At 40.7% G+C, this 22,953-nt stretch overlaps 1 protein-coding gene across 2 annotated transcripts in view; it reads left to right on the top strand.

The window, feature by feature from the left end:
- LOC105198562 (flocculation protein FLO11) overlaps positions 1-22,095 on the top strand; it is a 65,140-nt gene extending 43,045 nt beyond the window's left edge. For both annotated transcript variants that reach the window (XM_011165311.3, XM_011165312.3), the window contains 2 exons: positions 7,118-7,223; positions 16,395-22,095. In XM_011165311.3, the coding sequence (XP_011163613.2) occupies positions 7,118-7,223; positions 16,395-18,916 (2,628 nt within the window). In that variant the 3' untranslated portion in view covers positions 18,917-22,095. The remainder of the gene's footprint in view (positions 1-7,117; positions 7,224-16,394) is intronic.
- The last annotated feature ends 858 nt before the right edge of the window (positions 22,096-22,953 follow it).

The following is a 22,953-nucleotide window of genomic DNA, read 5'->3' as shown; positions in this document are numbered from 1 at the left end:
TTTTTTTTTAGAGCTTATACAGATCTTAAGAATCTCGTACAATGCGCTGTACAATCTTCCATGCAATTTACCTTATGAATACACTTTTTCGCATGTGTAATTAAAAGGAAATTTATTTTATATTTATTATTGATATTCTTTCGCGCGTATCTGCCTTCAGCATATAATTTTTTTTTTTCAGCACGAAACACTCGGTGCGTTCGTCGTTAATTACTTCATTTAAGCCACGTTCTCTTTTCGGATGGGCTTGTTAATTCCCGGGACATTATCTTACTTTATTCACTCGTTTTTCAGTCACCAGGTGGTGGTAAGACCACTACTCCGACATGAAAGTACCACAGAGCCGTTGAGATTCTTTCAGATGGAAAATAGCGTATATAAGGTTTAACGGTATTTGCATATTGGAGCATCGTCAGTAATGCCTAATAGACGCCCCCGCGACCTGCACAGCATTAGTTTCTCCAGGACAGTCCTTTTAATCGATCTTTGCGCCACGAAGTTCCCGCGGTTTCCTCACTTTTCTCCGCTTCTTTTCCCCGGGTCGTTTTCTTTCCCCCTTTTCGAGCGTTCTATTCACGCATAAATTAACCCCGAGCGAGCCGTCGACTCGTAAAACTGCTGAGAAGAACCGTATTTGGTGGATGAGGTGAAAAATGAGACGCTTGCAGACTGAATTTTCATCCTGGCGAGCGCAGGCGATTTCGCAGGATACGAGACATTATGAAATTTCGGAGCTGGAACTATTCCATCCGCGCTTGAAATTCATTGCCGGACTCTCCGCCGACACTTAATAAGTTCAAAGCGAAACCGTGGCGTTTCTTAAAAAAAATAAAAAAAAAAGAAAAGAAAGAGTTACCGTTCCAAGCGGAGTAGAGCAAAGTTCAACTTTGCGGAACGAAAATAGTCTTGAGTTCATTAATTACGCGCAAAATAGGAAATATCTCATTGTCGACGAATTTAGCCGACCCGATTTAATTAAACAATCGTCGGTCCTTTTAATTTTGCGGTGGCAGTCGGAGAATTGTGTCAGATAAAATGTTTCAGGCGGACAAGTAAATTAAATTCCGTTTAATAGATATATCGTGAAGTGCGCGCGATCAAAGCCGGACATCGTTTTTCGATAATTACGCGACCGACGTGTATTTCTCGCTGTAGTTTCATTTTTTACTGTATTTATCATGTCTTATCGCAGAGGTCGTCGCAATGACTTGATCAATTAGCATTAATTGCACGGTCACTAGGAATCTCGTACAAGCTTTGACTTTCTCTCCTCTCGGACTCTCGTCTACGACGAACCGGCGCCGCGGCGCGGCGGACGCGAATATATGCGCGCGTTAATTATTAATTAACGATCGCTTAGAGCTGCGGGCGGAATCATCAGATGCGCGCACGCGCTCGTACCGCGAGCGGATGTTTATTGCTTACTCGCATAAATACACGCGTATAATTAGCTGTACGCCTATTCGATTATGAATATTTATTATACATATTTATAAAATATATGTTTACAACATATTTATACACGTCGATATAAAAGTAAAGCAGGTATATAGGATTATAGTTGCATTAATTTTAACTTCATTAATTTCATCTGAATTTATTTATAGAGGATTACAGATAAATGGAATCGCTCATTATAGGATAGAAAAATTTTTAGGTTTATTAAAATAAAAAATTCTTTGTGATGACGCACGCGTACGATAATTACAGAGATCAGTATACCGTATCTTCTACTGGCTTAAGATTATTAATTACCGTTATATGTTACTAACATTACTAATTTAGAAACTTCCGACTTTCGCGTATCAGAATTGTTCCCTCCAACTTCTCGTCAAAATTTCTACATCGAATTGTACTTTTTTTTTACGCGTATATCATTTTTCATGATCTCTCAATAAATTCAAATGAATGAAATTACCATAAAAGGACTATTATCGACACCCTCATCTACCTTTAAATTCTAGCTTCGGTTCTAAACACGGAATTTGTTCGTGTTTGGTCGACATGATCAGGAAAGTCTAATATCATCGAGGCTATCGTGATCTTGATTCGATCTTCAAGGTCGGATGTCGCCGATATACTAAAGGCGGCTTCGCACAAAGCGGTCCCCTTTGCCCATTCGCCCGAGTGTTTCGCCTCTCTCTTTTCCTTCTTCCCTCTCTCTTCATCTCGCTCTTTCTTTCTGGGAATCTCGTTCAAGAGAGAAGATCGGCGCCCGGAGCAGCGTCTACCGTTAGCACGTGTGTCTCGTTATGCCGCGATTCCACGTGCAAATACGACGAAAGCAACTTTCGGCAAGCTTCCGTCCTGCAAAGGAGCACGTAGCCCTTTGTCGTGGTCCAGTTTCTCACGTTTTCGCGTGTAGTGACGTTTTAGCCCTAACGCGGAGTAGAGCAAACTCTTTGAAGCCCTAAAATTTTCATATTACATAATCTTGATTTAGATCGTTATCTTTAGACTTCAGATAAATTCAATGAGTTTGTACGTACAATATTTCGTGAATCTTTCAAAATGTGATCGTGTTATTTTAGTCAAGTATCTCATCACTCCGTGAATATGATGAAATTTAAGGGAAAGTTGCTAAATTCGTACCTCATCAATATTTTATATTTTTATACTTAATATAAGCAGCACTTTTAACGATAAAAATATGAAATAAATAAAAAATGAGAGTAATACAGATAAAAATTTTAACAAAACTTTAACTGCTTGCATCTCTTGTTTTGTAGGTGCTAACAACATTAAAAAAAAAAAAATTAGGTCCAACTGATATTAATTTTTAACTAATTTATATAGTAGATAATGTAATCATGCAACTTTATACTGAATATTTATTTTACTGAATATAATTTTTATAAAAAGTTTATTGTAGAATGTTTTACATTTATTGTACAAACATGTTTACATTATTAAATTATTATTAAATATTAAATTAATATTTTTAAAATCTGTCAAGCTTCCTAAATTTTTTCACCATAAATCACATTACAATAAATAATATTAATAAAACATTTATAAGTAGACTGATAATAGTAAAACTAATAATTGATATAAGAATAAAAATATGTTAAATAGAAAAATAAATTTAAGCCAATTGTATTTCTACTTTCTTACCTTTTTATTTTATTTTTAAACTTAGGAAATATTTTTAATCAAGGAAATGATATCAAAAATAATATTTATTTGAAAATGAATTTTTTTCAGTATAATAAAGTAATTTGATGAAAGATTAAATATTGTAGTTAATAGGTAGCTGAAGCCAGGCTGCAATTTATTTGCATACAAATCATAAATACTAAACAAAAAATATAATAAATAGTAATTTAAGTAGGGAACGCATTCGGCAACTCTTCCTCGCAGTATAGTGATTTGTACAATGATCAGTACAGTGTGTTTCAATTATGCAATACAATTTTAGGCGCTGTTTGAGATCTACTATATTAGGTGATACCACTTGAGGGAACGCGTGCACAGCGTCAATGATCGGTGGAAATGATTCGTTGATGAGTCTCGAGAGCGAGTCGATTCATTCGCACCTGATGCGGGTGAAAGTATCAACGTCGATCATTCCGATGCGAATTCTCTGATAACATTCGCACGCTCGAGAATTTTAGCCGTTCCAGTGTGCACAAATCGACGAGATTGATTTAATGAGTAAATTTGGAGATGGATTTAAAGAAGGTTAAAAATTTTTTGCCTTTCCTTTTTTTACCTTGATGTAATTTAAGCAAGAAAAACTCGTTTGAATCAAACTTTAAATAGACGTAGACAAATATATTCCGCGCATAAAATCCTTAATTTAGCTATCGTACAAATTTAATTAGATTTTCAAATTTTCCATGTGTGCTAAAGTACGTGTCCAAAATAAATTGGAAGCTTCGCACTTATTTTAACTTATCATAATTTTTTAAATTTGGGATGACACGTATTATTTGCAGAGAACGCGAGACATATTTAAAAGCCTTTTATAATGATTTTAAAATTTCTCTTTTTGCCAGAACGAAATGGATATTAACCTATTGAAATCTGGCGTTTATTGTTGAAACTTTAAATTTGTATTAATACCTAACTATTTTTTAACTTTATGAATTCATAATGAACAGATTTGTTAATTTACAGGACTGCTTTTAGAACTGTTCTAAGTTTTACTAATAAATATTACAATCGTTACTCTACATGGAGCATCGTCACGCGATCAGCGTCTCGCGAAGACCGTAGGACTACTGTTTCACAGGATATCCTACTTTCCCCAGTGCGAGTGCATTACTCCTAGATTACGACAGGTCTTCGATGTCTCCGAGCTATAAGCAGCCGGTTATTAAACCATTAGTATGCGAACCATCGGACGGATGTCATGTTGCTACACGCGCGAGACCACCGTCTTGTTCAGCTAAAGTTCATTCGAAGAATATCTAAACTATCGTCCTATATCACGTGTACAAGCGATACCGTGTATTTTCTTTGTACGGTTAAGTACGAGAAATTTAGATAAACGATCTGTTATCCATCTTTCTCTTTCTCTGCCGATTGAAGTCGCAAGTCTTCTCTGTGTGCACGCGAATGTATAATTTTCGCGGTTAGTGACAGTGACCCAGCCGCCACAGCCACTTGCGCGTCTGTGGCCCCGCTTCAAAGACTTTCTCGACGTGGTCGTTAACAGGTACGATCGAATTCCCGTCGATCGATGAACGCGCCGAAGCGTCTAGCCCCTGGGAGTTGTCCTCGATCTTGCACAAACATACGGTTGCTCGTCCGAACCATCACTTTATAGCATGCGTAAAGATAATGCCTGATTCCTTCCATTTATTCTGTGCTCGATGTACAATTCTAATTTCAAACCAAAATCGGTGATTGGAGTAAGAATTCGAATGTGACGTTATGTAGTCCGCAGGGCTTTTGGAGAATTTGTGTACACCTATAAAATATGCAGCTGCAATATTAAAATCGATACTAAATTTCCGAGGCTGTCGAGCAATCGCGTTTTCTTAATCAGATTTCGTTTGCTGGTAACTAAGTTATCAACCGAAGTTTCCCTCCTCCCCTTCTCTCTCTCTCTCTCTCTCTCTCTCAGGGGATGCTCACCGATTTGGGAAACGCGGGGGATTCAGCGTGGATTCTGTGTCTACGCACTCGCGCGTTTTTGTGGTCGTGGGAACGCAATTTTGATGTTTCTGCCGGTCGATTGGGGCAGGTCACGACCCGTCGGAAATTGCTCCCGCAACCTCTCGCGGGTGGCGAAATGAGAGCCTTTTGGGAGGGCAGTTAACAAGGATCTTTACGACTCACTTTACAAGACATCGAGATCGCTTCTTCACGGTGTCGTAAAGGACACACATTGGTACTCGCTCGTATATTTCGCGAATGACCAACCGAAGTGCGCCGGTTTGTCGGAAAATGTAGTTACGTCGCTACTACACGAGTTGCACCTCTGGTTTTACGTTTCGTCAAAGTACCGTAAACTCTACCCGCCATAGTTGCTCGCGTATTCATGGCACTCTTAAGTATCGACGGGATCATACAAATTATTTACGGTAACTCCCGTATATGTGCCGCACCTATTTAAAACTTAATTTATCAAGTTTTATTTACTATGTCTCAAGGAAAAGTTATTAAGATAAAATTATTGAACAATTTACGAGAGATGGTTTATATAATTTATATATTTACTTCACAAGATATTTTATGTACTTTTGACATATTATAAAGTATGAAGTATTTGATATTGATTTTTCAATAACTCTACCTTAATATGTTTATATGCGGAATAGTTAAAAAGTTTATATAAAAAATCAAATAATTCGTAATCCGATATTTTTTTGCTCACTCTAAAGATTCTCTACGTGTGAAACATTTTATATAATGTATTTTCGTATATATTATCACTGACAGCATTGGCAATGGAGCAAGAGAAATTGTAAAAAGGATATATACAAGAACTTGACAGCATTGGTAATGCTATTTTGGCACGGCCTCAATAGACAATGATGCAAAATGCTTGAAAGCTTTTAGATAAATCATAAATGCGTCAGATATTTATTTATTTATTTGAATATCTCCATATTTGCATTAAGGAAGGATTTACATTACAAATAAGGTGAGTGAAACATTCTCATGGAATTATCATATATCATCATTGTTGAAAACAATAATCATCACACTCGATCGATTTTAATATTAATTTCGGTCGTTACACTTTGCACACGTCAAACAGCGAACCGGTTATACGTGATTACCGTAGAAACTAATATTTTATCCCATTATTGTCATATTTGGCCGTAGGACAATATCGCGAGTTTTATTCCGCACCGTCGAGCAGATATTATTTCGCGTGCGCGTATTTACACGGTTGTAATTAATGTCGTCATGTCGTGCCCATCATCCTGGCCATTGATCACGTCGGTCAACTGCACTCTGGATACCCAATTAGACGAATTAATCACATTTCTGCAATCGCGTAGTCGCGTCGCAGCTTTTACACGATGGGCAACATGTTCTATATATCGCCGTTCACCAACACGAGCGCACGTACCGATTCGTGTTTACTTCGTTTCGCGGATAAGCAAAAAGAGCACTTCGATAAATAACGACGCGCGCTTTTTAATGCCAAGTACATAAGATTTATTTGTGTCTCTCGAAATAAAAGTGTCACGGTCCTCTCCGCGGCAAAAAACGCCACCACCTCCCTCTATATAAATCGACTTCCGCGTTCCGTTCTTTTAAATCGATAGCATCAAAATCAATTCAACAGATGTAGGTGATGTAGAAATAGACTTCGCAATATATCCCTTCACAGCTAATTCTTCAGAAATAGAAATAAAGTAAATAAATCGACGAAAGGATATAAAACAAAGATTTAAGATAGGTTGAAAGGAATTAGGCTCGGAGGAATTAAATCAGAAATATTACGAAATAATGTCAATATAAAATAACATGACGAAATGATACAAAGCACACCTTTTGCGGTGCACCTTTTCATTACGATTATCTCCACACAATGCAAATGATGATCGATATTTAGGTCCCTCTATCTGATTCAAAGCGGCCGTTGAGCGGGGCAGAGAGCCGCGATTGATGTGATTATCCGGCGGTTAATTCAATCCGCTTCTCGCTGTTTCAGATGATGCCGAAGAGATTGACCGAGCTATCCAGGTGGCTGCTGCTGGCGGGGCTTTTGTGCTGTTCGTCCTGCCAGAGCGTACCGTCCTCCTTCGAGAATAAAACCGGTAAGTTTCGACCGCCCACTGTCCTCCTGTCCTAAACATAACGTAACCACTACGTGCCCTGCGGAATATTTTCCGTCGAACGTAGGAAGGCTCTGGAAGAGAGCGAGTTGGTCCATGTTTACTATTGTAGGATCTCTCCTGTCGCACTGCCATTATTTTTGTAAGGTCCCCTGAAAAATTTACTCGTGCAAATTCGACTCGCGATAAAAGATTTACCATACCGTTTTGTTGAAATATTAATGTAAGGAAAGTACATTGAACCTTACTTCAACATGGCACATTTTGATAAAATATATTAAAATTCTAAACGCGATGATAAATGTCAAAACGATTTTTATCGTACAGCGTGGGATGAACGGAGCTTGATAAGCAGCACAATTGTCTAAGAGATTAGTTCGTTAGATCAGATGAACGATTTTTATTTATTTTATTTTATTAACATTTATTTATTATCAGAGAAAGCATCAATGTGTTAAAAACAGTGACAAACATTTAATAGCAATTACAACAGTATTTCATATAGGTCATTAATTATTTGTAATAATACGTATTGTGATCCTTATATCTTTGTCTTTTGGATTCGGATTCGCTGTTCTCTTACACGACAAATCTTATCTGCTGGATCATGTTTGAACTGCAAAAAGCGCTCTGCGGGTACTTCGATCGTCGTATTGCGGACATGGAAACTGCGGGAAAAAGGACTCGAGCTGGCACGTCGAAGAACGCGACTTTGCGTCGCGACGTCGCGACGCTGTCGTTGAGTTCCGGTGGGAATCCGTTTTCTTACTTTTTGGACTGGAAATTGGATTTTACAGAGCGATAACCAGCAGACAGTAACTCGACAAGCAGGTTTAATTAAAGATACACGCATTATCGTGTTCGAATCAATTGGCTACGTTGCTTCTCTCGGAAAAATAATGCACAGATACGGAAAGATTTGCTAGAAAATATATTCGTTCGGGATGAATATCTTTCACTTAAAGCAGTACAAATACTTTTATTTTTCCCGAGTTCTTTACGTCTGCGCGACAGTGACCGCTCCTTGTTCCGTCTTCATTCTTGACGCATTGCGGTAAAATAAGGAAGTGAAGAAATCAAGAGGAAAAATACACAAATCGATGAGTATACAAAGCGGGACTATCGCAATTTGATGGTGAAAGTATTGTCCAACTCGTTTGCTCGCGAACTTGATTAGTGAATTTGTTCAGTATAAGCAGAGAGAGATAAAGAAACTTTCTTAATGAATTGAGGCATATCAATTCGAAGCATCCGTCCACTTTCGCTTCCGAACAAGCTGCCAAACGTTACTATTAATCTTAGCGTAAATCTTGATCAAAATTAGCTGCACGTCACGCGTACACGTTGCATACGCGTGTCGTCTCCATGCACGTATCAGTGGGGCGGGTCAGTGGGTCATTCTACTCGGCGTTAAAAGACACGCATGCACGCACGCGCACGGCCGGATGATCTTCGATTAACTTGTGTGTTTGCAACGCAGAGACACATGCTTCCATATTGACAATTGAATAGTTTTTGGTCTAGTGGTTAGTACACTTTTTTGCAACGAAAAGAAGTGAACAAAAAATTATTAATCAAGTTTTCTATGCATGATTGTTAACGAAACAAATCTGCATTGTTTACACTGAAAGGCGTAGAAAATCTATAGGATTAATTTATATATTATTTTGAAGTGAAACTAGTTCATGTAAATCAATCTAAATATCGTTATTTAAGTTGCAACTTGATTGACTTTATCTTTATTAATTTATTAAATTAATCCCGGGAGAGCGTATTCATGATTCTAGATGCAAAGTTGCAACAGTTTTCTGAAGAAGTAAATTTTTGAATATTTACCTGCATCCTTCTAATTCAAAATTACAAATTGAGTAAGATGATACAATTTCGAACTTCCTAATACATATTTTTTTAATATAAAATACAATTAAACATTTAAACTTTAGTAATTAGAAAGTTTGCAATATGAATTAGTTTACACATAAATATAAAAAATAAAATTATTATTGATAAGATTAAAGTCGCGATTTATTTTATTCTAGGAAAGTGTTTGAAAGTGTACCGCAATAAGTAGAAATTGAATAATACTGAAGCGTAGTATAATTTGTATTTTCCACAAATAAACTGATTTTTTAATGATATAATAGCAGAAGAGAAATTGATGAAAAGAGAAATAATACTGTTACTAAATACTAATATCATTACACTATTCGAAATTATATATATTTTTTTTTTCAAAAGAAGAGCTTTTCACATAATTTTACGTAGTAAAACTAACAAACAAATGATTGGCGGATCAGACATAGAAATCAGATTTATCAAATTTGGACTCCAAAAATCGTATTTGTTTAGAATTGTCCCATGTAATTGTACCACTTCACTTTGTATAAATTACTGCAGCACATTTTAATTTATTTAAATTTCCTTATTTGCATAATAGTACGGGATAATTGAACTGCCAAGGCTCGCGGAAAATTCGACGTTAAATTGCGATCGCTGAAAATTTACGTGTGAGAGAGGCCGCGCCGCGTGAATTGTAATTTTTAATTCGCGTCGCGTCGGGATAACGCGTCGGGAAACGGCGTCCTAGGCGGACTTCTCGTCTCGCCGTCCCTCGCCGTCCCTCGCCGAGTGTTGTTCTACTTTCAAACAACAACGTCTGACACAAAAGTACGAGAAAATAAGCGCGGCGCGCGCGATAAAAGCGCGCGCGCTCACAATAGCCAACTTTGCATTTAACGTCCCTCTTAACCTTTGCACTCCTCCGTCGAATGCGGTTATGAGTAACTCGTCGACCTGACATCCTCTTTCGTACATCGCGAGACCTGCTGACCCGCGAGAAAAATCCGCGAAGAACGTGATTAATTCCTTGTCTACGCTTTTTGTCGCGCCGGCAGCGTGAACGTGTACAACGTCCGTCGCGCATTGTTCGTGTAATCGACATCCGGTCACTTTCCTATGCGATATTTCGCTTGCGAAATACGGAAAGGTTTTTTGGATTTTCGAGAAATTAGATAAAACATGAAAGCACGGTGGAATTAATAACGAAGTAGAAAATCGCGCAAATATTGCACGAATTATATGTTGATTGCCAGTTCAAAAATTGAAAACCCAATGAATAAACTGTACAGTTTAACTCTTATAAAGAGAAAATGGCATTCGAGTCCCCGCTGTTATCAATATAAATACAGCAAAATCATTGACTTTTAAATTTCCGGTGGATGTCCCCGTTATTTTTTTTTTTTTTTTTTTGCTAAAAGTTTGTAATATTGCAATCGAAGGTACATTAACCAGTGGTGATATAAATTAGCGAAACAGAGGAGGGTAGGGTGTGCCCGAATGTGCGTACGGGATATATCGGTGAGACGGAGAAATTAAAAGGGAGAAGATACGACCGCACACACATTTTATACGCTCGATTTCATTCGGCATTGTACCATTTCCCAGCGACAAAAGCGGCACGGGAATGCGGGAATATGTGTCGCATAAGCGTAATACGTACAAACGAGCGGGAAAATAATCCCACGCGCCACAGCAACATAAACGCGCGCGCGCACACACACACACTGGCAAAAGTATAATAACGCTTTCGGTGGCTTTATGCATTTGCATCGCAGCTATGTTATGCTTCTCACGCTTTGTTCGGGTTACAGAGAGATTTTGCCGCTCCCTTTTTTGCATTGTGCCTGGTGGACGTTGCGAGATTACATGCAGTTATGTATAAACATAGGAATTTGTTAACAATAAAATATAAATTGTACACCCGTTCTTTAAATCTTAGTTAATTTTGTGTAAAATGAGTTTTGTCACATAAATGTATTGTTTAGGGATTCGAGCATTTATAAATGATACGTTGTACAATGTAATATGTGAAGCTTATCAATCATCTATCAAATTCGAGATTTTACCAGTACTGGGGAAAAATCGAAACAGATTTCATAGAAAAATTATATATGCGAAGAATATGTGTATAAAAAATATTTGAAATAAATATTTTGGATAGTAAGAAAAAGTAAACATTTTTTTATTTAACATTTATATTTACTTGAAATTAGATATTTATTTTATATTTTAATCTATCATGGATAAATAAATTTCCTCTATATTTTTTATTTTTTATTTATTTAATTTTTATTTCTTTTAAAAAATAGAAAATAGTAAATAAATAACAAAAAATTAGAGGAAACATAGCGCGATGCAATCAATAAATTTATTTATTTATTTATCTTTAATATAACGAAATATAAAACAAATGTAATTATCTTATTTTAATTAAATGTAAATATAAATGTTAAATATTCTTTTTTTACATATACTACATCGTTAACCTAACCTTGCGTTGTTACATCTGCATTACATCATCTCGTTTTACATTTCGCACGAGCCTTCGAAATGATCATTTGCATAATAGGAAAAAACGGCAGCTTCGTAACAATCGCCGCATTTTATTTCGCCGGCTCGTATTCACGTCTGTCTCAATTGAAGCTGAGAGACATGGCCCGCGTTTCTCGTTTCTTCAGTCCGCGCGCATCTCACTTCATTTTCAAACAATGACGCGTGAAGCTCGGTATAAAACTGCGAGAGAATAATGCGTCGCTTTTAGCATCTGCATCCAGCGTCGCCGAACTTTTCTTTTTACTTTATGCCCGCCGCGCCGTGCGCTCTCGCCACTTGCATTCTTCTTCGGTGCTCTCGTAAAAGTGAGCCTTTTGGACGAAGTTACACCGAATGCATTCTCCCGCCCGTAGCACCCGCCCTTTTTTGACTGTCGAGAATTTTTTAGGACGCGCACGACCCATGCTCTACCGATGATTAAAGGGACCTGGAAATTCCTTGATGAAGAACGTCGACCCGAAACACCGCTCGATACAGAATCCGGGAACAAGCGTAGCGGAAACACGGATGCAAGATAAATGACCATTTCTATGATTCGCAGCGTCCTCGCCGATGCGTGCGCTTCCGGCGGGCAACGGTTTATGACGTTTATGCGAACCGCGACAAATAAATCCAGGAAGAAAACTCGCCACGGGTCCATTACTGCGCCGCGACTCGCAAGTCTTTTAAGCTTAATGAATCTTTGCTCGGTTGTCAACCTGCAGTACATTTCTCTCAAAATAGCTCCTGTCGCGCTGCGCTTGAACCCCGAGGCGGGTGTCTTTCGCTTTTCAACGAGACGTCAGATGCACAAAACTCAAAATGAAATATTGTCGAAGGGTAGTTGCATAGAAAGGGTTTTTGTATGAATTTTAAATACAAAGCTAGATCCGAGCAAACAGACGCGATTTGCTTTAATGACGAACGGCATCGTGAACATTAGCATTCGTTGAAGTAAGTTTCTGTTTCTTTTCGCGTCTTTTTGATCTGGATACACTGAGAATGCCAGTATCACTTGAAATATATTTTATTATATTTTTTATTTGGTATTAACTTATATAGTTATATTAGTTCTACGAACATAGACTATTTTAAAAAATGTTTTATTTGTTGATGTAATAAATTACGCGACATTGAAGGAAAAAATCGTGAAATTTCCATAGTTTAAGGAGAAGAATTAAATATAGAAGATGGATTTAACATTCATATATGCGCATGTACTGGCGATGGGATACCGATGAAATTTGCAATGGGTGAAGATTTAAATCTCGGATTCACCCGATTCGAGCTCTCGCTCTGTGCAGGGACTCGAACGAAATCTCCTAGCACATAATATTCCCCGAGAAATTACTTAGGCGTCACCTGTCCCCTCGTTTGAAATATGCTCGCGCAAAACTGCGGAGGTCGCGGATCCGACCGTGCATTATGCAGACAGGTAACACGAGAGACGAAGAAGCGGCGAGCGCACGAGCCAGAAAAGCTCTGACCGTATCCTGTGTCGTGCGCGTATATATCGTGCGCGTATATATTCGCGAGGCATGACACGTGTATTTATGCGACATGACTGGGGAATACTGGCGCCTGCCGGCTGCCGTGCAGCAGCCGCGGGACATTCCGACGTAGCGTCTCGCATTTTCGTCCTGCCGACGTAACGCTCGTTCATACGTCGTAATGAGGCACCGGAAGGAAAATGAATGACGGCCACGATGTTCCATGCGATTAACGAATACGCTTCGTATTATTGAAATCGTTATCTTTATATTTTTCTTCCTCCGTTTACTTTGTTGTTGAATTTTTTTAGACGACATTACGAAAAATAAAAATATACTTTTGAAATCTTTTTATATTGCTCGTGATTTTTATATTTTTGTAGACTCGAGCGTGTGTAAATCTGTAAATTTGTTAACATTAATTTCATCGTAAACTTACGTTTCATTAATTTTCAAATTTTAACTCTCGTGCCTTAATCGCGCGGTACGCTAGCGTTAGTTCCTGAAAGATATACTTAAGAATTCGTATTCCCATTTGAAATGTTGTCATGGGTGAGACATCCGTCTCGATTACGAGACGGTGAGATTTCTCTCGGCTCTCGGAGCTCTCCGGCACTCGAGATGTCAGCGGCACTTCCGTCAGTGCGGAGCGCGTATATGGCGCATTATGCATCGCCGCGCGCATAACTGGCTGCACCTGCGGCCTGCGCTTTAATGCCCGACGTCTACCGCGTTTACGGCGCCGGCCGTAGAGATAGAAACGTCGATTGCCTCGATAATGCCGGAGAAAACGCGTACTCTCGACTAGCCATTATCGGGACGTTTTCTCGCGAGATATTGGGCGTACATGCGAGCGCGGCGCGCATGTGAGCGGCGACATCCGCCGCGCGTATGTTGTCTTCCTCGGTGTCCACGTGTACGGGTCTCGCGTGAAACCTTACGCCATACGTACGTACGTACGCGAGCAACATCCGACAGCGTTCATGGCCAATTACGGTAACGTTACATGTCGAGTCCCGACTGGGAATTAAATGAAAACCTTGTCATTATTCTTTTTACAGCTCGGCCCACTTGTGAATGCTAACCGCCTGACGTTCGTACGTGCTAGCGAGATGATCGCGTGCTTCTCTCTCTCTCTCTCTCTCTCTCTCTCTCTCTCTCGCGCCGTTGGAAAACTTTACAAAATTAATCGCTGACAGGCTTCCCGGGAAGCTTTCCGCGAAGGTGCCTTGCCTTCCGGGCTTCCCGGGAATTATAAGTCCTAATTGCCGTGCTATTCTCATAAATCGCGAAGGGAGGCAGATCGTTGCCGTGCTTGACGAACGGTCGTCGAGGATAGCAATCACGCTCGACGATAACCGATCGTTATAAGCGTACCGTACCGCGGCCGACCGATATCTGCCTCAGTTAAATGCGCGTGTCCGTCAACACTCGGGCGAAGCGAAGCGAAGCGAAGAAGGCGCCCCATACGTCACCCTTCGACGTTGAAAAGAAGCGCTCCTCCTCCTCTCTCGGCCGAGACTTCGTTAAGAAACTCTCTTTCTTTACTTCGCGAAGACGGGCCTTCATCGTTTTCGCGGGGATGGGTCCGTGTGCCCGCTATGTCGCTGGAACCCCAGATACGACGCGACGTGAATTGCAACTTCGTAACAGGATTCTCCTGCTCTCCGTGACGTACAGGAAAGCGGATGTGTACTGGGGGGATGGACTACTTAACGTTATCATCTTGGGTGGCTCACGCATTCGTTCGCGCACGGAAACAAAAGTGGCATTGTCTGTCGGGCGGAAGATTTTCGCCATATCGGATAGGACAGTTATTTGGTAAAGCCTAATTTCTTTTTTTTCGCGTAAATATGAAAAAGCGAAATAACAAGTAAAAGACTTCTGCTAAAGGTATCCTCGTAATATCATCTTCTCTCGACTGTAATAATGTCAAGTTTAATACTATGATTTTATCTGCTCTAGGTATTTATCGGAAAAACTTGGAATTTATGAACATTTTATTCTTATCTGTAAAAATTATAGATTTTTATAAGATTTATCGGTACTCGGGGAAATAGGAAATTGTGCTTCTAAATTTAAATTTAATCTTTTTCTGACAAAATTGTATTTTTAATAATTTTATCTTGATAATGCAAAATCAATTAACACTAAATATGGCACACTTATCCACATTCTCTTGTGACTTGCAGTTTTTATAAAAAAAAAATAGTAACAATGGAAGACACTATACATCATTCTAGATTGACGTTATATTTCGAGTTCTTTACTTCCAGTGAATTAGAATTATACTGCTGACAGATCGTTATATATATATTCAGCTCGTATATATTTTTAGTACCTTCCTAAATTCAATGTTCTAAAATAAAATGATTTTTCTGTGTGATGGTATGATTAGCGAATATTAAAAGATATTATAAAATTAATTTATTTCAAAGCTACATAAAAAAATTCTCTAATCCCAAATTTTGAAAATTGAAAAATTTCTGTAAATTCTCAGGGAATTCTTTTACAAAATTTGAATAAACAGCCTGTTCGTAACATTTACTGAAGAGCACTCGTTAGAACACCTTACAATATTTTTCCGCTTGACATACATTACCGCTTTAACCTTCGACAATTTAATAGTAAACGCTCCAAGGGGACAAGTAATTTTAGATAACGTACAGTCGTCGTCTTCAAATTTTATTATGGATTCTCTTGGACTATCGCTATGTGACGAGAGGAGCTATATCCGAGATATCGAATGGTCCGTGCCATGTACACGACGTCGTCTAGCTTGACGATGATGTTAAACGAAAGTGCAGGCGCGTAGACGACGCTCGCTGCTGTGCAGTATCGCACATTCTAGAAACGTATAAATTTATACGACACAGTCATCCGCGCGCGCGCGCGCGTTTGTCGTATCTCATCGTGCCGGCCGCGGTTGTCCTCTCACTCGTGTGTGTATGCATCTAGTGTCCCATAAATTTATGCAGCCTAGACGTTAGTAATGCCGGTAGGATAAATCAATCGGGCGAGAGTGCGCGCGCGAGAGAGTGCGCGCGCGGCGCGAGATGAGAGGGCTATAATAAAATTAAGAACAATTAATCACGACGACGGGGCTCATTACTCAAGGTATCAAGTTCTCGTTTATACGCGCCGATTCGAGTATAATTGGCTACTCTCTCTCTATCTCCTCTCACACGTCTCTCGCGCGTCACCGTGAGACGAAGGTTCCCGCGCCATTAACCCGGGATAAATCTCGCCGGCTTTAATCGGTCACGACGACCCTCGAAATTTCTGTTCGCAGGCGGTCAGAATGACAGCCGGCCGCGGATATTCTCCCCCAGGATGGATTATGACGAGTGGACACCGTTGGGACGCGGCGATCCTCTGAAGAACAATCCGACCTTCGACTATGTACCGCCGGTCCTCGACAGGGTGCAGTACTGGTTGGATTCACAGCAGCACACAACGGAGCCATCGTCGAAGCGTGACATCCTCGTGCTGGGTGTGACCGCGAAGAAGACCAGTCCGAAGATACCGGAGCAGTTCCTCAAGTTCGTGGACGGTCCCAAGTTCACGCGGACCGGCAGTCAGGACTCGATCTCCTATAGGAACGACTTCACCGGCAGCACCGGCGCTGAACCGCCCAAGATCGTGCGCACCACTAGCTTCCGGAACGGTTTGGTCGACTATAGAAATCAGAACAGGCTACAGTCATTGCCGGCCAGTTACTATCCGAGCCCGTATTACAATCAAAAGACAAAGCCGTATACCATGATGATGCCGCCGCCCATGATTCAGAAGGCCGAGACGTCCACCAATTTCAACATCGGCACATCCAAGGACAAGCTAATCGGTTATCCGGACACATCATCGGCGTTTAGTACCCAGACGGAAGAAGGTCCCGTCCTCCATGATACTCAGTACTATGGAACATCCGCGAAAGATTTTGGACGTTACTCCCCCGCGCCTTCGTCGAGACCCTACACTTCGAAGGCGCCACCGAGCAAGATCGAAACTATCAAGAGCGTCTACGTACCGTCCGCGACGCAAAATACAAAGTCGAAATACGAAGCGACCACTGCACCGTCCGTGTCTTTCGAGAAGTCAAATTTAATATACCAATCGACGCAGACTCTGTCTGGCGGATGGTTCGGCAATAACGGACCCACTTCGTCTTCCACAATATTTCCTTTGGATGTCAATCAGATCACGTGGCAGACCTCGGATTACTCCAGAGATCATTATGAGGTCGATCATCACGCTGCGGCCTCGTCCAATCACGAGGTTGTCGTTGGCCAAAACGCGAACATCATTGTGGACGCGAGTAAAAACGAAAATGAGGAAGTGGTCGTGGGTAAGAAGGAGGTTAGCAGCGAGGCTACGTCTTCGACGACGGAGAGCATCACACAAACTTCCACTGCCTCCACCACGGATTCAAGTGAGCAGGAGGAAGAAACTACGACCGATGCGGAACCCTCGCAAAAGATGCACATCGTAGTCGCCAATTCGCCGTCCAACATCATGGATCTGGAGACGCATAAAGCGAAGAAGGGTCCGGTTGCTGTGGTAATGCCGACGAATTACATTGAGAAGAATTTCTCTGTAAGTTCGTCGGATTCACCGACGACGACGCATAACGCTTGGGAAGATCCCACCACATCCGAGATGGCAAAAACAACCTATCAAGCGTCGAAGTCTCAATCGCAGCCAATAAGAAACGCGATAACGAGTTCGCCGATTTCGTCGGAGGATCATTCATCCGCTTCCTCTGTGCCGAACAGGTTGATACCGTCCTCGCAGCTTGCCCATCAGTCTCCGCATCTGCCATCCGTTCCGGTACTGCCTGCCAGACACGTTGCCAGTTCCTCGCACGTGTACGTCCCTCCGCAGACAGCTTCTCAGTCCATGATGCGTCCTCAGACCAGACCGAATACCATGCACTACATCGGCAGCATGCGTCCCGGTTTTCGACCATCGTCACCCGTATCGATGTCTCACATGTCGCCGCCTATGGCGCACATGCATGTCCCATCCATGAACAACATGATGGTACCATTGTCTAACATGGAACAGGCTCAACGACTATCTCAACCGTTCCCCGTGACGTTCACCAATCCGCCGTCGCCGTCGACTTTCAACACGCAGATTCCTGGATTTGACAAGCAACCAATCGACTATCGACAATCATCTCGATTACCCGCGACAACCGTGACCACTTCACCGTCATTTACACCCACGATCTCGTCCACCATGGAGTACACGTCCACTGTGGACACCGTGGATCATCATGAGAGCACAAAACCTGATCAGCCGCCATTAGTAAAGATCCTCAATGCTGAGGAGACTCCGAAGATGAAGACGATACCTGTTCCATCGTCGACGATTCCACCACGAACCACGACCGTTCCAAGTCTAACTACCGATCCGATTTTCTCCCATTACAAGCAACCGGCCAAACCAATTCGTGGCCCGATGTATCTCATCATTCAGGGTCACTCGAAGGTAAAAACTTATAAACCCACAGTGAGCAAACATGGCATGCCTGTGGAGAACAATGAGATCGTGGAGAGTGCGACCGAACGGCAGCTATCAAAGTTGGAACAGCTGATTCGGGAAAATACAAAGAACGGCGCCGTCGACCTGGCCGCCGAGAAAAGAAAATTGGAAGAGAAGATGCGCGCCGAGAAACACGTATCCTCGCGTCAGGAGAGTCTCATGAGTCTAATCGAGAGCGGTTTGAGCGGCTTCACTGTGTCACCATCGACGGTAGCGGAGGACGAGCGTCGCGTGTCCAACTCGGTTACGAGCATCGAGATCAATTAAGGATTTGCTGTTTGCGACAGCTCTCTTGTAGGAAGCACAAGCTCGACAGGCGGATACTGGCAGCTGGGGATATCCGCACGTGGAAGTCCTCATTGCGCGTTGCGCGGAAGGGTAACCGCCGTTCTCAGTAGGGATGCAATTTTTTTAGGAACGAGATCGATTTATTCGTTGCTTACGTACGGTTCATACCGTAAGTCGTTATGTGAAAATCGATGGCCAAATGTCGACGCGTATGAGATGGGAACTCGAGAGGTTTCATGGCTGACCCTCGCAGCATCTTTTTTTTTCAGTATAGGAGTCACCAGTATGGAGTTGGGAGATACGTATAACTACAGCAATGCTGACGAGGTGTTGAGAATTTATGTTATTTATTTATTTATTTATCGTTCCGTGATATATTGAGTGCCTCTATATATATTCTTTAATACTGGATGATTTGAACGAATTTATGTATTTATTTATAGATTTGCAGATAACATTGAGTTAATACACGGAAACACACACACACACACACACACACACACACACACACACACACACACACACAAGTTTACGGTAAGCGGATACACGAGCGTGCGTTTATCGTATTATTTATTTATATTTAAATTTTAAATGATCGAAATAATTTGATGCTTGATCACGCCCATTACATGTAATTATTATAATTGTTATATTTCATTACGTACGTCATGTTCATGAATAATTTAATTTTCAGATTTAATTTTATATATATATATATATATATATAATTTAATTTATTATTTATATATTTTGCTTAACATAGGTTATTCCCTTTATTATAGTTTATTTCGCACGTGTTGTAAAGGTGCATAAAATCTTGCATAACAACGAACGTTACAATTATAATTCGATTAGCATTGAGACTCATAATCGTGCAGCAATTAAAGTCCAAAGCAATTAGCGACATAATTAATACCGTCTTTTTCACTTTCGCATCAATGACTCACTATCGTGCGCGCTATGTGGAACAATTGCAAATCCATGCAAATTTTACACTTCGAGACTTTTCGAATATAATCTACATTTGAGAGAAAAGATCATTCTTAGATTTCTCACAAAATCACGCTGCTCGGAGCGCGAATTCTTGGTCACCTCTCACCACAGTCTCTCATAGTCATTGCATGCGTTAAAAAAAAAAGAACAAAAAGAAACATCTCTGTCTCCGCATCTCCGTGATCGTCGCTCCAACGTTCGTTTTCATTGCCTTTTTTTATAGAGATCGACGATTATTATTCGCGGTGATAACAAATTCTCGCTGTCACCAGACAACAGAGGCTCAACCAGGCAGTTCTCTTCACGTCCTGCCACGCTTTCATCCACGATGTGAAAAGCGCGCCAATTTCATATGTGCCAGTATACATAATTACATATATAAATATATAAATATATAAAAGTGTAACTATCTATGTATATATAATATTAATGTAATATTTAATATTATATATACGTACATGCATACACGTGTTACACGTCTGTGCGGAATAAGCGATCGTTCAACGATTCCGATCGCGCATTCGACCCGCTTGCGTCCTCAACGACAGTTATCGCGATCGCGAATGCAGCGAGTGTACGAATTGGAATTCGCGTTTCACTCGCTGTTTTATGGCGTCACTCGATTCGCGTGCGCGCTTTCTTCCGTAATCTAAATATCGAACGAACTCGTTTTACGATTATCGCGGTGCGATATCATTGCGGAACGTTGCCTGCATAGCTATCAATGAGGGCGTAAAGCAGCATCTCAGATCGACTCTGGACCGGTATGCGCGTATTTAATTGCGCCGCAAACGTGAAGCTTACGATCGTGTGTGCTATATGCATACAATAATATTATTTACCGTACAACATAGTTGAGCAAAAGAAATGCAGAATGTCTTAGAGGCAACGGTTCTCTTGAATTAGATTGACGTTTTTTTTATTATTTAATTTTACAACGTCCGACACACGATCATCGCAGATCTAAAAAAACAAATTTATTTTTACAATTTGATAAAATATTGCTGAAAGTTTATGTATAATATAAAAAAAGAAGTATATCGTTTATCGTGAACAGTCTCGATATTGGAGCAGATACGTATTTTATCTGTCTCTCGCGAGAGAAAGCTTGTAAGCTTCCAAGACATCTTGTACGCGTATGACGTCGATGTAATTTATAGATTCGTGGATGTTAAGAATAGGTTTCTCTTTAGTATCATATTTATTGCGCTAGATACAGAAATCGAAGGTGGAAAGTGTCTCAAACGTCGTAATCAATCGCTCGAACATGCTCACTCCGTCTCACACGCATTTATTTTTCAAGTTGACGCCTAATATTTGCATCAGAACTTACCGTCCTTAATTCCGTTTTATTCACCACGATCATCTACTTGTTTATCGCACAAACACCGCCGCCCCGATAGAATTTACCTATTTGTCGTAGACAGCTGCGGATCGCCCGGCAGCAAAATTTCTCGATTCTCGTCGTTCTCACATAGATATCATCGCTCTCGCCCGCACGGTTAAAATTTTTCGTTCACCCTCCAGGCAAATTCTCCGTTCGAACAATGAATTACGCGAAGCATAAAAACAGGCGAACGATATAAAACGAGAATGGCGAGCTTCTCCCTCGTTTTTCCGTGTCTACCAGGGCACGGGAGGATGCCAACGGCCTTCGATTCGAAGGGTTTCCGCAACGTTTCGTAAAACGCCCTATTTAGCCTTTAGGCGCTACGATGTGAAACTTACATTAACACTAGTCTTACACCCTACCAGTTACCAAACATATCGCGTACGTACTAACAGCTCACAGACTATATATATACATATATTATCACGACCCTCTTGCTCGTAGCAATCGTAATTAGGCGTAGTCGAAGTTACGCGCACTCACACGCAATATATGTACTCACGCACATACACATAATATATAGGAGGTATACGCATATATACATATTATACACGTATACGGTGTATTTATTTATATAAAGATAAATTATATGTATATTCGGCGATGTGAGCGCGGCCGCGCGACATCGCGATCACCCTTACGTAAGCATTCGGCGTTACGTTCGCACGTGGGCACGGCGTGCAGTTAAGTTTACGTACGATAAATTGTACCTGACGGTCACGCACGCGTTCTGTTGATTCTTCTGTTTTATTATAATAAAGCATCTTATTATCAATCCAGGATTTCCCTTGATCCGCCGTATCCCATATACTGTCCCTTCTATCGAGACTCGGCTGTTTTACACTGCGATATTGTGTACGTGACGTCACAAACGAGAATAATAAATTTGCTATGTATAGCTTTATTTGTTTAGCTTTAAATAGTTTTGCAATTCAGAAACTTACAATATATTTAGCAAACTGAGACATCTGTCCGATATATGTTGTGCAGAAGTGTAAAATTATTCCTAAAATAATGGTATATTTCTCAACTATCACGGCGGTTTTTGACAGCTGAGAAACGTACGTACCATTATTTCAAGAATTATTTTACACTTCTTTGTGACAGGTGTCTCAGTTTGTCGCGTGTTTTACAGGTTTCAGAATAATTGCGAAAGAGAGAAAAAAAAATACAAACGTACGTGGCAATTAATTTCTCATGTCCGACGACACATAAACAGTATCGCACCGCGTGAGAGTCGAGCTTTGAGCACGGGGGGGAACCAACTGCAATTTTAGAAAAAGAGAGTCGATCGCGACATTTGATTGCGACGCGCGATTTATTGGATATAATCGATTGTATCCAATAGCGCGATCGTCTCGGACCTATTGCAGTTGTTTCCCTCGATTTAATGTGTGTATGTGTGCGAGCGCGTGCATTTGTGTATATCCACGTTGCACGCAACAGTCATAAATTACATTGGAACTTCGGGGCTCCGTATAACGGGATGCGGATCTGTCAAAGAGATCCGGCATAGACCAACACGCGACGCATCCAGGATCGACTGTGACGACGGATGAAGTTATACCGATAACGATCTTACGGTACAACGAGGGATCATAAATTTCGGTACGGTCCGACGAGCGCATCGGGA

This window comes from Solenopsis invicta, chromosome 5 (assembly GCF_016802725.1).
Source record: "Solenopsis invicta isolate M01_SB chromosome 5, UNIL_Sinv_3.0, whole genome shotgun sequence".
Taxonomy (NCBI): Eukaryota; Metazoa; Arthropoda; class Insecta; order Hymenoptera; family Formicidae; genus Solenopsis; species Solenopsis invicta.
This window is presented reverse-complemented; position numbering and strand designations above follow the sequence as displayed.